Genomic DNA, 16364 nt, shown 5'->3' with positions numbered 1-16364 from the left:
GAAGCTTTTGTAAATCAACTATATGACTTTGTATCCAGCCTCAAGATTTAAATATGGAAAACGAAGTAGCACAAAATGTCGTTTTTATTCTTATAATAACAATGCCATTGGTTTATGCCTAAGTACAAATGTAAACGGATTTCGGTAAAATAAAATTGGAATTAATACAATGTTAAACAAAATTTGAACACTGTTTAAATACAGACAATAAATTAACTGTGGTAATTAATGGTAGACGTTTTGAATGTTCTTGCAACATGATAAGATTCGCGAAAACAGTGTCAAGTCAACTGAAAGAAAATATTGAGGATAGAGTCCCCAATAAGAGGACAAAGCTTGGAGTAAAAAGTAAACCATCAGAGTCAAACAGTGTGTGATATAGCTAAGAAGAAAATGTTGCTGAATCATGATAGGGGACAGGAAATACATCTTATAGTAAACGAGACCAAGAGCACTGTATGAGACGTGGGAAGAGTTCAAGAAAATAGGGAATAAAAAGGTAAAATTAGGAAAGCTAGAATTCACTGCAAGGACGAGACGATACTTAGATGTTGAGGTCAAAAGGAGAGAAGTACTAAGAGAGGTTAATTGAAACGAGAGAAAGATCCAGAAGAAGAAGAATGGGAGGATGGAGAATGGGAAGATGTTGACCGAAGGAGTGGGATGAGGAGGATACCGGAAGGTCGCGGAACGAAAGTAGAGCGAAGCGACTGCTTTCCCTGGGGGAATCTGCGTTAAGGGACTTTGACATAGCCATTAGCCAAGCCACTGCACCTCTGCTCTACTGAGGACTACCGTGTGTAACTACGATTGTAGGTATGACAAGAGCCAACAACACAATTATAGGACGCATTTCCAACCGTCTCCAATTAAATGAAAGAACATTTGGAGATATTACTTTTACCACCGCTAGTCCTGCAACTATAACAGTAGTTTGTGTATTAATGCACAATATGAACCTGTAGATATGGTAGCTCATGTACCTACCTAATTAAAGAGCAATTGACTGTCAAGCGCCTCCATGTGTAACAAAAATGGCGAATGGTGATGTTATTTTATATCAGAGGGATGATAGTGTTTCATAAGAAGAGAAATAAAATCACTAACTGGGGTTGAGTTACCTTATCTGTAGAAAATTTTCTGGTTTCTTTCTAATACAATTAATCAACCATTTTCAAACAATCTGATCTATTTAGTGAAAAACTAAGCACACTTAGCATATAAACCTCTCATTTCGCATGAATGTCGCGTACTAACACGTGTTTGCTTATCATTTTTAACTAGAGTAAGAAATTGGTCACCGGTTAAATAATGTTACACTCAGAAGTTGGCTGAGGGTCGAATAAATTGGGAATAAGTTTGTAAGCAATGAACGTTTTCGATGTAAGCAACTGCAACTGTTCTCGCTACAATGTTTATCTCAACAGAGGAAGATTTACGAATGGACCAATTATTCATGTCGTAATGAGGGACAGTGCTGATAAGAGATAAGGTTATCGTGGACAATATCACGGGGTTCATGGAATGGACGCCATCTTGATGACGAGGTTGGTAAAAAACAGCTGATAACCAGATATAGGAGCAAATTGAGATAGTGTTGCATGCTTCTCGGAACAACTCTAAACCAGCAATGGATTGTGGATTAACTGGCTTGTTTAACGTTATTGTTCAAAGCATTGATTATATTAGTTTTCGTTCGTTGAAAGAAACTTAGGTTTGGCGGTTAAAATTATCGCTTGGCATCTTCATTCATGTTTGGGACGTTTGGTACTCAATCATGAAAATTATATGAGACTTCTTTATATTAAGTGAAGAAAGAAAACATATTTTACATACAAATAAAACACCAGGTGCTGTAGGTTATTCTTGTGGCTGTTTTGCCAAAAATTAGTTTTTAGATTTATGAGTAAAAGGGGGCTTAAAACGTTCACTTATTGTATAACTATAAAAACAATCTTTACTATGCGTGGACATCCGCAGTCGGTGTTTTGATTGCGTTGTCATGAAATTCACTGACAGACTCGCCCTACTAAAAATTCTCAGTGGCTACGTTAAGAAGCCCATTGACTATTGGTTGACACCGCAAAAGATTAGTACAGTAGTTATTAGATCAATCGTATGATTTCCGGTGTTATTAGACTCCATGGGTTGTTAACGTCATCAGTTGGAGACTGCTGCCTGACGTTGCACCCTTACTTTGAAGAGGGGTCATCATTGACGAGGCTCAGCCTCTGATGACACTCCTTCCAAAGGTGAAACATCTGGCAGCAAACTCCATCTGATGCGGTAAGCATCGATCGGACTATAATCTACTCTTTAGCAATGTTCAGTGCGAGAACTAACCTGGGGGAATTGGTTGTTGATGTCTTGTCTCTCTTGCAGCGCCACTACGCTGGCAGTAGCGGTGGCTGTAGCGGTCGCAGCAGCAACCATAGCAGCAGCACTCAACGCTGAGGAGGGGTTGTGATACTGTCCGTCCGCACCCCCTGAACCCACCCCGGAGCTGACACCGTTCATACCGGCGGCGCCATACGCCGAGCCGACGCCGCTCCTGCAAACAAAACAGTGGACGTCAGAAACAAGAAGAAAGAAAGACACATCAAGAACAAGAAGAACCATAAACAACAAGAAGCAGCATCAAGCACAAGAAGAATACTCAGGAACCTCTAGAATCTACTTGGTAATCCTCATATACCAAGTAGAAAACCTGATGAGTTTTTAGTAAAACATTATAATCGGGGCCAGGTTAACGCTGGGCAGACCCGCAGGCCATAAAACCGATAAGACCCTATTCAGCCCGGTCCTCGCCACCGAACCCTATTATGCCGCTTCGCTGGGCGCGTGACTCACTGCATCGGCAGTACAGTACGCCAACGTGAAAATCTTTATTTTTTTAACTACGTGAAAAATAATGTGATATTCTTGTTCGTCTTAAAATTCTGACAAAATTGATATAAAACTGAAATAAATCGGCTTATTTAATAGTTAATAAATTAATGATAAGTTATGTCATGTAATAACACAGACATTGTATGTTATAAATTATGATATAGTATAAAAAGTAGGTCAAAAAGCAGTCAAGGGGGGTCATTACTAAAAAGAAAATCTCTGTCTTTTAACATAAAAAACAATAAACGCGCGGATACTTCATTCCTGATAATGCTTTCCGTTTATTTAAAGGTCAAAAGAAAACTTGCTACTTATAAATGCTTAGATCCTATAATAATAATTATTTTAATTAATTTACAATTAATTAATAGTAAACCCGTTGCTCGAAATCAAGGAAATAAATTTTGATTATTGTAAAAAAAATAACAAAACAATTTATTTAAGAGTCCACTTTACTTGAAAAAAGGGGGTAGGCCTACTGAAACAAAGGTTGGTGGGAAATGACATGAGTAAATCGTTTAAAACCTATCTGATTGAATGTACTGTAGTTCACAATGTACATGCTTAAACGATTTGTTTTACTTCTTAGGCAACAATAATATTTATCTAAGAATCCACCTCACTTTCAGTAAAAATAAGAGTGTATCAATTTATTTGGGGGAAATGAGATTGGTAAGTTATTCAAAACTTGTCTAATAGAACATAGTTCATAATTATACATGATGAAACTATCTGTTTTACTATTAATCATCAATAATAATTATCCACTTCAATTTGTTTGCAAGTATTTTCGTTACTATGTTCTATCAGACAAGTTTTGAATAACTTACCAATACTATATCATATACTATATCATAATTTATAACATACAATGTCTGTGTTATTACATGACATAACTTATCATTAATTTATTAACTATTAAATAAGCCGATTTATTTCAGTTTTATATCAATTTTGTCAGAATTTTAAGACGAACAAGAATATCACATTATTTTTCACGTAGTTAAAAAAATAAAGATTTTCACGTTGGCGTACTGTACTGCCGATGCAGTGAGTCACGCGCCCAGCGAAGCGGCATAATAGGGTTCGGTGGCGAGGACCGGGCTGAATAGGGTCTTATCGGTTTTATGGCCTGCGGGTCTGCCCAGCGTTAACCTGGCCCCTACTATAGTGACAGAGGGGCAAAGAACAATTCACTACCCATTCTCATTGAGGTTATAGTGCTCGCCTTCAAAGCAAGGCTGCTGGTTCGATTCCAAGCGTAGTCGAATCTCGACTCAGACGTCATGAGGCATTTCCATTCGAACCGATTCATCTAAACAGCAATATGGAGATCGGACAGAGTCAGATGGAAAAGACCTCGTAGACTCTGTCCAACTTTAACCACTTCGTAGATAACGGTCTTGGGATTAGTAAAGAAGGAACTTGGGTAGAGAAGGAGGATTGTATAAAGTGGAGTGGGCTGGGGACATTATTTGTACAAAACAATGGAGAAGAAAGTGTCATGGCGGACTGTGAGGTTTGTCACCGTTACTGAGTAGAGAGCTGAGGACGTTATATGCGTAGTACAGTTTATTTTGGAGGAACTAAATTATTTAAATAGTTTCAAAGACAAAGCCAACATTACAATGATGAAGAAGAACAACTTTCCATGTATAGTACAATTAAGTATGTTCCGTTTTCGCACCCAATAGTAGAAGGAACCAAATGCATAATGTTCCACTTAAGTAACTGATCTTTGCAAAACAAAAAATATGTAAAATCGTTTTAATTGATCGTACAGTGTTCGGAAAGCTATGTCGATCTTTAAAGACAATGTCCCTCAGAGAAGCTTCCCATTTCCGCCGAAGTTCTTTTTTATAGTTTCCGCAGATATCCATTTTTTTATCAACCAACACCTTACAAGGATACCACATTGTTCAGGGAGCATTGACTTGCGTACGCCGATACACGCACTATTTGCAGCGCGCCCTGGTGTTAACTTATTACACTATTTGCGGCGAGATATTTATACACTGATTTATATTCCTCTGCCACTCGCCGCGCTGCGATCGCTATTTTAGGTAAACGGCGCGGTTAAAATTATCCAAAACTGAACAAGGGCGGTCGGCTTGAAATAGACAAGAATGACTTCCATCTGCTGATGGGGAATCTCAAAGTTCGGCTGGGTTCGGAGACGCTCGGCTGACTTCGTCATCACAAAGGAAATCGCTGAATGCGTCGTAGTGAAGATTTGTGTCTAATCGTGTAATGGAATGTTTAGCATTGTTGCAAGCTTCTGTGTTGTCAGACACAATCGACGAAACTCTTCATTTGACGTTAGATGGCGAGTCATTGTTATTTAAAATATTATTGCCGACATTTCCAATCAAGATTGGAATAAAAATACAAACATACAGTTCTGTTGAGTTTTCTTGTAATGTTTTAGGCATTTTCTCGCCTGAGGACGGTATCAGATTCCAAAAACCGAAACGTCGTGGACACCTTTTTTACTAATCGTGACTAAAAGTTCACAATAATTTCAAGAATTACGGAATAAAGTAGTAAGAAATAACACCATTACAATAAGTTAGCAAAAAATCTGTTAAATGCAATTACAAATATGGCTAATGCAAATTGTTCAGAGCCATACCCAAAACGTTCATTTCAAACAAAGAAATTGAATATAAAACTATTAGCTATGACAGTGTTTTTGAGTTTTTCCCGATTTCTCATTATGATTTTACAAAATACACTTCTCTTGGAAATTAGGGGAAGCCAAAACAGGCAAACACTTTAGTACTATATCATTTTCCCTCACACACACATTCAATCGCACACACACGCACACGCACAGACGCTTCTGTCGGTCCCACGACAGTTTCTCACGCCCACACACACAAGTCGCTTCCTTATCTCAAGGTCAACCGAGTTAGATAACACCTGGGTCAAGTGGGTAAATCTTTATTTTATCATAATTCCCAAATAATACACCTTCAGAAAGTTTTTCTCTTTGTCGAAAACAAAACAAATATATTGTACTGTAAGTGTTTTACGAGTTGCAGTAGCCTAGAGTAAAACTGTTATTGCATTGCGTCCGTATTCTTACGTCCTTAAAAATAAAGTATTTGCGGAAGGTTTTTAGTACTTCACTGCCACTGTACTAGTTTCATTTTGAAATATTATAATTAATTACTGACAAATCATGATAAACATTTTGACTTTAGATTGGGTTGGGTTAGGTTGGACACGATTAAAAAATACAATTGGGGTTTGTTACATTTACACACAAACTATATAAAGTTGTAGTGAATAAAAAAAAAACGAATTTTCTATTGTTAAGGCTTTGAAACTATTATCGAAATGCCTTGCTGCAAAGTTTTAAGAAAACTATGACCCAGTAAGGCTAGGCCTTGGAGATTTCATTTTTGTAAAATTCAACATTGTTCAAGCCTACCCTGCGTAAAGACCGCATGTTTCCATTCAACAATGGCTCTTTCACGCAACGCCTCCTTGACTCATATGTCCAAGGCCTTTCACTATCCGGTTATCTCTTATCGAACATTCTCTTTCTCGTTCTTCCTCGCATAATTTTTTCTCCTCAAATCCCACTGTAGCCTAATTATTAATTTCTCTAAAAATATTGTGAACTCCAAGGTTTTGATTCGTCAAATTTTGTGTTCTTTACAAAGTAGGTGATTGCTTGGTAATTCGTTTTCTACTTGTTTGTGGGACGACACTATTAAAACTTGTTGCAGCTTTAGAAGTTCTTGAGACATGGTTTTTTATGTTTTTAAAATACATCAGAGAAAATGTGTGGTAACAATTGAGAGGAAGGGGTTATGCTTTATAGAGTATACAGTTTTTTTATGTTTATGGATATTATAGCTTTATTACATTAGATTCTAGATTTTTAAACTGATGCTTTTCATGCGTGAATATTATAAGGTTCTAATGTTATTAGATGTATTTAAATTAATAACACATACTATGCTGATCAAGAAGTTATTTTAATATAAGATCCATTTAAAATGTAGACTTTGAAATCTGGTATCTCACAATCCCATTATTGGAGACGGTTCAGAGGTATCCATCGACTCTAGAAGAATAGGTTATATTTTATACAATTTTTAGAGCAATCGAATAGATTTTAATTAGAAAAGTATTTATTTACAAGATAAGAATACGTTTTGCAAAACTATTAACCTAATTTTACATCAATACAATTAACTACAAAACTTCAATTAATTTTCAATATATAAATAATTCAATAAAGCAGTTTATTTATCTTGCTGTAATTAAAATCAAGCTTTAGAACTTCGCCAATTTATGTTTGCGGTATTTTTAATTGTTCAAGAATGATTTCAGAAACTACTTAGCAAACGTAAGGCAAGAGCAGCTTTTTCGATCGGTCAGACTCAAAAGGCCCACTAGAGAACACACCGCCCCTTCAAAACTGATACTGCAATAAGGGTGCAGCGTGTAGATTGCCAACCGCTACAAATAAGGGGCAACGAACTGAAGGAAACGCGACGGATAATTATAAAATATGGGATATGTTAAATAAGGATACCAATGAGTGTAGATGAGACCAGCGACTTGGTCTTAATGTGTAGAACCTGTAGAACTTAACTGAGAAATAGTTCATGATATGATAACTTTTATAAAAGTTTGTTTGCACAATAAAAAAACATCTTTTTTTCTTCGAAATGAAAAATCTAAATTTGTTTATACCCATAATAAAACCTGTTTCGTAGTATTATCGATACAGCAATCGTTTGAATTTGATTTAATTTCCCCCCTTTTGCCAAAAATACCGTATACTTTTAGGTAATTCGTTCAGATTTCTGACTCACTTTTTGGCTTTGTTTTACTTTGAAAACTAAATAATGCTCAATGCTAAGGCCAAAGTGTTCAGCGGAAATCCTTCATTGCTCATCGATATACTTATTGTAATCGTATTACGTCACAAATGACGTAATCAGCCTTCACGATATTAATTTAACCGTGGGAAATTAACATTGACACCACAAAATGTTACGATAACATTGCGGAACAACATCAAAATGGCTTATCAAAAAAGTGACATGTGTTGAAATAATTTCTAAAAAAATACTATATATTTCACTAAAAAGCTACACTTGACGTTTATTGTCGGTATGTAACAACCCATATAACGGAATCTACTGGAGGGCAAAGCCCTAGTGATAATTGGAGGTCACACAAAGGTTTGACTCGAAAGTCAAAGAGCCTAGGGGTTGTGGCAAGGGGAGTTTTTGCCTCTAAGTACACAATCTTACAAGCATTACAGGAGATTATAGGATAAAGTCGTCACCACGCCAACGAACTCTGCATGTTAAATAGTTCTCAGCTGTGCAACAATTAAAACAGCTGATGTTATCAGCCGGTCACACGTTCACAGGAGCAAATCGCTATTATTGTTCTCTTTTGTTTTTCTGTTTGTTTGCTAAGTGAAAATATGCTTTGTCCGAGTGTTTTCGTGGTGTTTCATTAAAGCTGGCGTTTGTTTTATGATTACACGTAAGGGGTGAATAATTTTGAATTAGTTTTACTGATGGGATTGATGGGAATGATATCTTCACGTTATGATGGGTGAATGTAGTTCACACCATGTTGACACTATTGTCAATATATTATGCTAGCCTACGATTAAGCTGTTTTTCATCACTTAACTAGTAATTTCATGCAATTCAGTATAAAAAAATAAATTGTGTATATTTCTGAACCAGTAATCATTGCTATAAATGAATACCCTTCCAAACTCCAAGACAAACGAAATTTAGTCCATTTAAAAATGTGTTTATTAACTTTCATGACAGACATCACCTTCCGCTCCTCACTTGCTCTCAACATTTGGGTTGAGCCTAGTAGAGGAAACAAATGAAGAGAGGTCGATCACATCTTCACCAGTTCCGTGCCACTTCCCGACCTCCATCGCTCGTGTCAAACAAAGACTAGAACGTTACTTATGATAATACACACCGTTATTACGGCTGGACGATCTGTGCTGTGCTCGCTGGAGCCCATCTCTACACTACAGTACGTTGTACGTTCAGGTGGCTATACACACCGTTATTACGGCTGGTCGATCTGTGCTGTGCTCGCTGGAGCCCATCTCTACACTACAGTACGTTGTACGTTCAGGTGGCTATACACACCGTTATTACGGCTGGACGATCTGTGCTGTGCTCGCTGGAGCCCATCTCTACACTACAGTACGTTGTACGTTCAGGTGGCTACACACACCGTTATTACGGCTGGACAATATGTGCTGTGCTCGCTGGAGCCCATCTCTACACTACAGTACGTTCTACATTCAGGTGGCTTATACACTCTGTGCTATGGAGCCCATCTCTAGAACACTGTGTACTAGTCTCAGAAGTCTATTACCACCGTATTGTTTTGTATAACAAAACAATACGTCTGTCTGACTGGGGACCATATCTACACTACAGTACGTTCTAGATTCGCTTGGCAATGCGAACCTGTGATCCTACAGTCTAGTGTGTCACTTGTTTAGGAAGTGATGACGCAACAATTATCAGCGATAATGTGGTAATGCATGCCACTGATAAGCGGGGAAAGTGGACCGAACTGTCAGGTGAACGCTTACAGACAGTGGGCGAACTGTGGGCTGTGCTGGCGAGAGTTACTGGAGCAGCAGAAAAGTCAAAGCTACAACGGTGAAAGGGAGGAATTGATCTGTTAATGTGCTTTGGAACCGTCAAGCCGTCAGAGAAAGTGAAGTATCAGGTGAATTTGTATAAGTCCTGTGATCACCAACATTTAAAATATGTAATTTTCGAGGGGCCGCACTTGAACAGGTATTTGTTTTGTGGTTGGAGATGTAAAGACTCAGTACACTCAGACTCGTCGACTCCGTTGGCTCATCATGGGCGCTAATCGGCCAGAACCAGAGGTCGTCATCCTCCGACTGTCGCAAGTACCACCGGAGCAATACTGGGTTCCTCGGTTCCTCTCAGAGACGCTTCGAGAGGCACGAGTTCGCAAGAAATCAACTATAGGTATTGTCGCGTTTGTTTTCCCTGCCCCCACCGACGCGAAACCGGTCCCGACATAAATCGTCGCATCGGCGGCGATCCTGTAAAATTGACGCCTAAACGCCGCGTAATGCAGCCCCACTCGACAATCGAACGGACAAAATATTTTCGTTGTACCCCAGGAGTGGAGGGGGTAGCTCGGGGGGTGTTTCTAGTTTGTCGATATATAACAATAAAGGCTCCCCTCTTCGGCTATTACGGTCTTTGTTAATCATTGTTAGTTTTTTTGGACCCTGCATCTGTCCCACATACAGGCTTGTCAATAACGTTTTGGCAGATTTCATGAGAATGTTTCGCCGCGGGATTAGGTGTGATTTTATAGTTGCGGTTTGATGGTTTATGTCAGTTTTTGCCGATATTGCTTGTCGTGGTTTTATAAGGCCAATTCATTTCAGAGTTTTTCCCCATTCTGTTCGAGTATCGCTTCCAATAGCGTCTTTTAACTTTTTGAGTTTTTTTAAGAACACTGCTTTGTGATTTCACAGGCGTGAGAATCGTGGAGAGTGACGACAGTGTCACAATTCAGACTTCATACTTAACCATGTAATTACTCAGTTTGGAGAAATTTACAAAAATCATACTCAAATATCCTGTAATCATATATCCTTCATACGCGGCTATAAATGATGCAAGTAGAAAAATGTCTCGATTTAAATCTCTTATCTAGTGCAACACTAAATTCAAACACCGTCAGTTTCCACATTTTTACAAGTTCACAACCTTAACTTTACCACCTAGCAAATACTTCTTCCGCATCCTCTTCCCGACACATCACCCTCTCCCGTCGTCCGTCGTCCGTCGCCCGTACGGCCCCGGGAAGGTGAGATATGGGCGAAACTGGGTGAAAGCTCGAGAAAGCTGCCCACGCGCATTCATTGCTTCCTATTTTGGACCAATCTCCGTCCATCGCTCCGGTTGCCGACGAAAGTCGCACTCCTTCACGACATAGCATCCTGTGACCTCTGTGATCTCGCTTCATTCACACATAACAGTTTGTGGTCAGTGTATCTACTGTGACACTGTGTGTTGGAACAGTTTGGGTTTGAAAATTTAAAACTAGTATAAATTTAAAGAGTTGTAGTGATAGTATGATTGACGATTTTTGGAGGTTGCCTTGACGTCAAGTGGTCTCTCCTGCATTTTGGTATCTCCAATTTGTCGGTCTCAAAAATCTGACAATCGTTTCTAGTCTGCGTGAAGTTGTCCCTTGGTCGAAAAGATACAATTTGAGATAAAACTTGACGGCTATACAACTAGATGCGGCCCCATCTTTAACAGTTCACTGAGAGACCAAGAAAACATAGTGTAATAAATAACACATTTCTATTCAAGCTATAACATTCGACATGTAATTGTATTGTTCCAAAACTAATAAAACTTCCAGGTCCAATCCGAGGGATTACGGTTATTTGTGCAAACTGAAACTGCTGCCCCGATTGAAAAGGGTGGAAAACAACTGAAAGTAGGTTAAATCCTCGGTACAGCGATTGGTTCACTTAAACTTTCTGACAAACACTTGTTGGTAGTACTGATCAAATCCATGCGTAAATCAATACACAGACAGACGGACATATAGGGTCGACGGAAGTGGGAGGGAGAGTGGCGTGGTAGCGCTGACACCCCTCACTTCTACCCCTAATTCACTCACCCCATATCCGACACTTCCCCAGAAGTCTCCCATAATGAGTACACAAGGGCTGCCGGTGATGAAATATTAGTTGTTGCGTCCCCGCTTGTCACCGTCCTGGCGAGATGTTAAACGGTCATTTTATTTGATTCTTTGATTTCGATTGGAATTTAAATTCAACAATCTTCTAAAACGTCAAGAAAAACAATACTGTACTTAGATGTTAGTTTACCCATTTTCATAATTACGAATGAAAACATTTACAAACTTAATTAGGCCACAAAATTATTTCGACCTAAACATAACCAACACGTTTAAACAACAACCTTATTTGACCTTCAACTGATGTTTATTCACAGTTTGATTAATTAGACCCTATTACAACAATGTATTAGAAGGACCAGTCTCACCAGGCGACTCGTTGTCGGAACAGGGCGAACAGGCGCCCTGGAATGAATACGTTTATCTCGGGAATAAATTATGAGTTTCTCGTCAAATATTGTCTGACGCGCCGCTATCGTGTTTGTACTGGGGCTCTGTTTCACACAGGATAGAGAGGAATCCGTCACCTCGGCGTGCCTCAGGGTAGCATACTGGGACCACAGATGTGTTTACTTTAGAGTGAATTTAGCTCATTGTTTATTGTCAAAACAGCATAGTTTGGTTGCTGGATGTTTTCATCTAGCAAGAGTTATGTTTAATGTTATTTGCTAAGGGATCTAGTTAGATTGCATACATAATGAAGGGTATTTTGTTCCGGTATGTGTGGAGGAAATACAAACTATATAACCTTTTGGCGTTTAAAATACTCGTGTACTGAAACAAGCGAACATACACCAATAGAATCAAAAGAAACCCATTTCAAACCCATTCCGCTACTTAATTTACCAAAACAAACAAATGCAAAAATATCACAGAGATGGGCCTAATTGACTCAAACTACAAATTAATTAACCACCAATAAACATAACTTTTTAATTCAACTACCCTACGACCACGATTAAAAGTTCATTGCCACTGTTCGCAGCCGACAATCAAGCTTCATTACAAAGGGGGACAATGGGAATCGATCGCGAGCTAGCAAGGGTGACAGTTGGCTCTAGGGTAGAGGCCAGAGGGGTACAGGAGCTCCCGATGACGAATGAATGATCGGAGGGTCGAGAGGGTCAATCACAAAGGATGTTTGTTTGAAGCTCAGACGTTACGCGGATGACTTGAAAACCGCGATCACCAAACTGATCAATGATTGCCGATGGGGAAGGTTACCTGATAATAAGTCTGGTGTTAAATGATTGGATAAGTATAGCACCCTACAACAGCCGGGTTTCCCACGTTTAGCGGAGCACGATCACGCTATCGATATAATTACTCTGACTTAAATACTTTATTCTGAAATGGCGATTATGTAGGTATTTTAGGCCAAGTATGAATGGAGATGAGTGTAGGATGAGTGGCGTAGTCTTGTTAGTGACTGCCTTAGGACACAGCTGTTAATTAATAGCCCACACAGCCAATGGAAACAGGGACCTACAGTTTATAGTGGAATCTGAACCACATTTTTGCCCTGTAATTAACGAATTGTTCTAATAATCAGGATAGTAGTACTCACTAGTGCGGACATAAATCCACACCGAGTATCTCATCCACAAGTTGTGCCTATTTTCCAAAATTCGTGACCTCCAAGTAGCTGGATTACAGGACAACACCACGGTCCAAGTCTATCGCTTTTTTGCTTGCAAATTAAACGCCTTTGTATATTGTAGTGTGTGGAACAATCGTTGTATTTGCTGCTAAATGGATTGGCGTTGTTTGAATAAGTGTCGCACACTTGTGTCATCACCGTTAGGATGTAGGGCATTCTTCATAATGTAAATGGCTCATGATTTGTCGTTGGTTGTAATCAAGATTAACTCGATTGTATTGCAAATTACTATAATCGAAGCTGGGAATGTAAAACAGTTATAAAACTACATATTTCAACGCCAAAGAGTTACTAGCCGTAGATAATTTCATGTTGGTGGAATTGAATTTACACAGGTAATTAATGAATGTATTAATAGCTCAAGATTTCAACAATGATGATCGGGTGGATAAGGATGAAATACTAAAATTGAAGAACTCAGAAGTCACACTCGAAGCCATTTTCCACTTCGTTTCAAATAGTTCCGGAAAAAAATATAAAAGTTACTTTTCTGAAAACAAAATTGAATTATTCTCCTTTCATGGGTTTATTAAGAAATTAACTGTACCGAATGCTAATTTTCAAGAAACACAATCTATACTATTATATAAAAATCTAATGGTGTCTGTCTGTATGTGTATTACTAATAGGTGCAAAAACTACTGAACCAACTGGGCTAAAATTTTACAAAAATATAGTTACCATACCAAGGACCATTATAGGAATATTCACATTTCGATACAGACCGTAGGCTTTGCCCCTTTGGCTTTAAAAGTTCTGATGTGAAGATTTTAAAAGTAAATATTGATTGGTCTCCATGGCTGTGATGAGAACACTAACAATGTTTGTTTACATTTGCTTTGACATTTAAATGTAAACAAGAAGAACTGCTAAACTGCATATTTCACAACTTCAGACAGCTGATACAAAGAAATTAAATATAATATTTTCCATAACTATGAGGTAGGTTTATTTTAATCTAACCTTTTATCATGGATTATTTATTCTAAAACTATGTCAATGATTATATAAAAAAAAATATTCTATAACCATTGCTGTATCAACTCCTGGTATCAACTCCGGCTCTGCTTTGGATTTTTTTAAAGCGTCTAAGTTATGAAAATAATATTATTTATATGATTTCATGGAAACAGTATGAAAATGACAATGTATAGATGTTTTATATGAATTTGGAGGCTACTTTAAATAAATTCTAACTGCTTAACATGTGTTAGATTAACTTAACATAACTTGCACATCACATTGTTTTATATATATATATATATGGTAAATTAAGTTATTGTGTTCTGCTAAACCTACGATTAAATTAAACTAAAGAATATCATCAATAACTAAATTGTACGTTGATTTTTGTTTTTTAAAATCTGTTGTAGCCTATATGTGTAACTATAATAAATTATCAAATGGTAATACAAAAAACTCTCATTTTATCTTAACATAGCTTTCAGTGCTTTCAGTTCACATTTACTTTATTTGATAAATTTATTATTTGTGTTTTGCCACTCCACTGATTAAATTAAACCAAGGAAAATATCATAAAACTAAGCAGTACACTGTGTTCCTTTGTTTCTAAAATCAATGAAATATCTGTTACTATGTTTACTTAATGGTAAGTGTGCAATATGTAAAGGCAATGGAAGATGGAACTGATTAAAAAAAACTGGTTTGTATATTAAGTTGTTTGTTGATATTTTTTTAGAGTAGAATCAGAGATGCAATGAAACATATACTGTATTTGCTATTACATTTTTTAGTCCTTGATGTTTTTATAATCATATTAGTTTTGTCTACTGTCTTTAATACTAAATTATTTGTTTAAAATTTTTTATAATACCTATAGATATAGTTTCTTTAATATTTCAAAAAACTGTATTGTCTTTAATGCTAAATTATTTGTTTAAAATTGTTTATAGTACCTATAGATATAGTTTCTTTAATATTTAAAAAAAACTGTATTGGTAAGGCACAGCAATATTTCTAAAGTTTATAACAGCTGACTTAGTTTTGCTAATAATTTATTGTGAGTGAAGATACTGAAGATGGGACGATTTGTGATTTAATTTAAAGAAGAGAAATTTTTAAAAAATGTTCATTTAAATTTAATAATTAGTAATAACTTCAAAATTGAAATTTAAAATGTCGATAATAAATAAAAAGATATGTAATTAAGGGAGATGAAATGGTGGTACCGGTACCCACTACTTACCAGATTTAAAGTCATAACTTAAACGTTTCTAAAAGCGTTGGCGGATGTGTAACTATTATATGCAACAGATGTAAAGATTAAAATGTATCTATTTTGTGTCCTCTTCCCGTTGCAAAGCACGGGTACAACAGCTAGTAGAGTATAAATTTCCGAAATCAACTATAGGTATACAAACAGCTGTATAAACAAATCTAGAATGACGCTACGCCATGATACAGCCTACGTCAATGGATGTAGTTAACGCGGATGCTACGTCAACACTTATTCAAAGTTCAAATGCAAATAATATGACATCCAGATTAGAATTTGAAGGTGGAAATTATAATCTGCTTGCCAGATGATTTACAGCTGATTTTATTACTGTGTAAATCAGGCCTCAATACCTGACTATTCTATTGATCTTCTCCACATCTGGGTTTTCAAACCAGAAGCACCAAATATACCAAATTGACATCACTCCTTTGCATCTTCAGCACGTTCAATTGACAAGGTAGAATGCATTTTGAACTATTCCAACCTATCAACCCAAAGGGTTCAATAATTGTCAGTGCCTTCAATAATTGCAGTTGTCAGTAAAGAATTGAACAATTTGATGAAATATAGATCAGACTATAAAGAATGCGTGGCAAAGACTACCATACAATCGTGCCTCTAAAATATCTGATTATTCCATGGAGTCAACCCAATTGGTTTACAAACCCGAAGCATCAAAAGATCCGATAAGATGAAAAATCTGCATCTCTTCCTTGCTTGTCTTCAGCACGGTCTGACAAGGTGGTAATGCCTCCAAAACCATACATCCAGCCCACTCTGCTAGACAAATTAGGAGGCGCAGACTGCAGCAGACGACAGACAGTAAGGGCGGTGACCATTGTGGCA

At 37.4% G+C, this 16364-nt stretch overlaps 1 protein-coding gene across 3 annotated transcripts in view; it reads right to left on the bottom strand.

The window, feature by feature from the left end:
- LOC128989653 (zinc finger MIZ domain-containing protein 1-like) overlaps positions 1-16364 on the bottom strand; it is a 68775-nt gene that overhangs the window by 19743 nt on the left and 32668 nt on the right. For all 3 annotated transcript variants that reach the window (XM_054411619.1, XM_054411617.1, XM_054411618.1), the window contains exon 3: positions 2344-2551. In XM_054411619.1, coding sequence (XP_054267594.1) covers positions 2344-2551 — 208 coding nt within the window. The remainder of the gene's footprint in view (positions 1-2343; positions 2552-16364) is intronic.

This window comes from Macrosteles quadrilineatus, unplaced genomic scaffold (genome assembly GCF_028750875.1).
Source record: "Macrosteles quadrilineatus isolate MER2022 unplaced genomic scaffold, UCM_ALF_1.0 Scaffold_3__2_contigs__length_128488019, whole genome shotgun sequence".
NCBI classification, from domain to species: domain Eukaryota; kingdom Metazoa; phylum Arthropoda; class Insecta; order Hemiptera; family Cicadellidae; genus Macrosteles; species Macrosteles quadrilineatus.
Note: the sequence above shows the minus strand (reverse complement) of the source record. Positions and strands in the feature narration are given on the sequence as shown.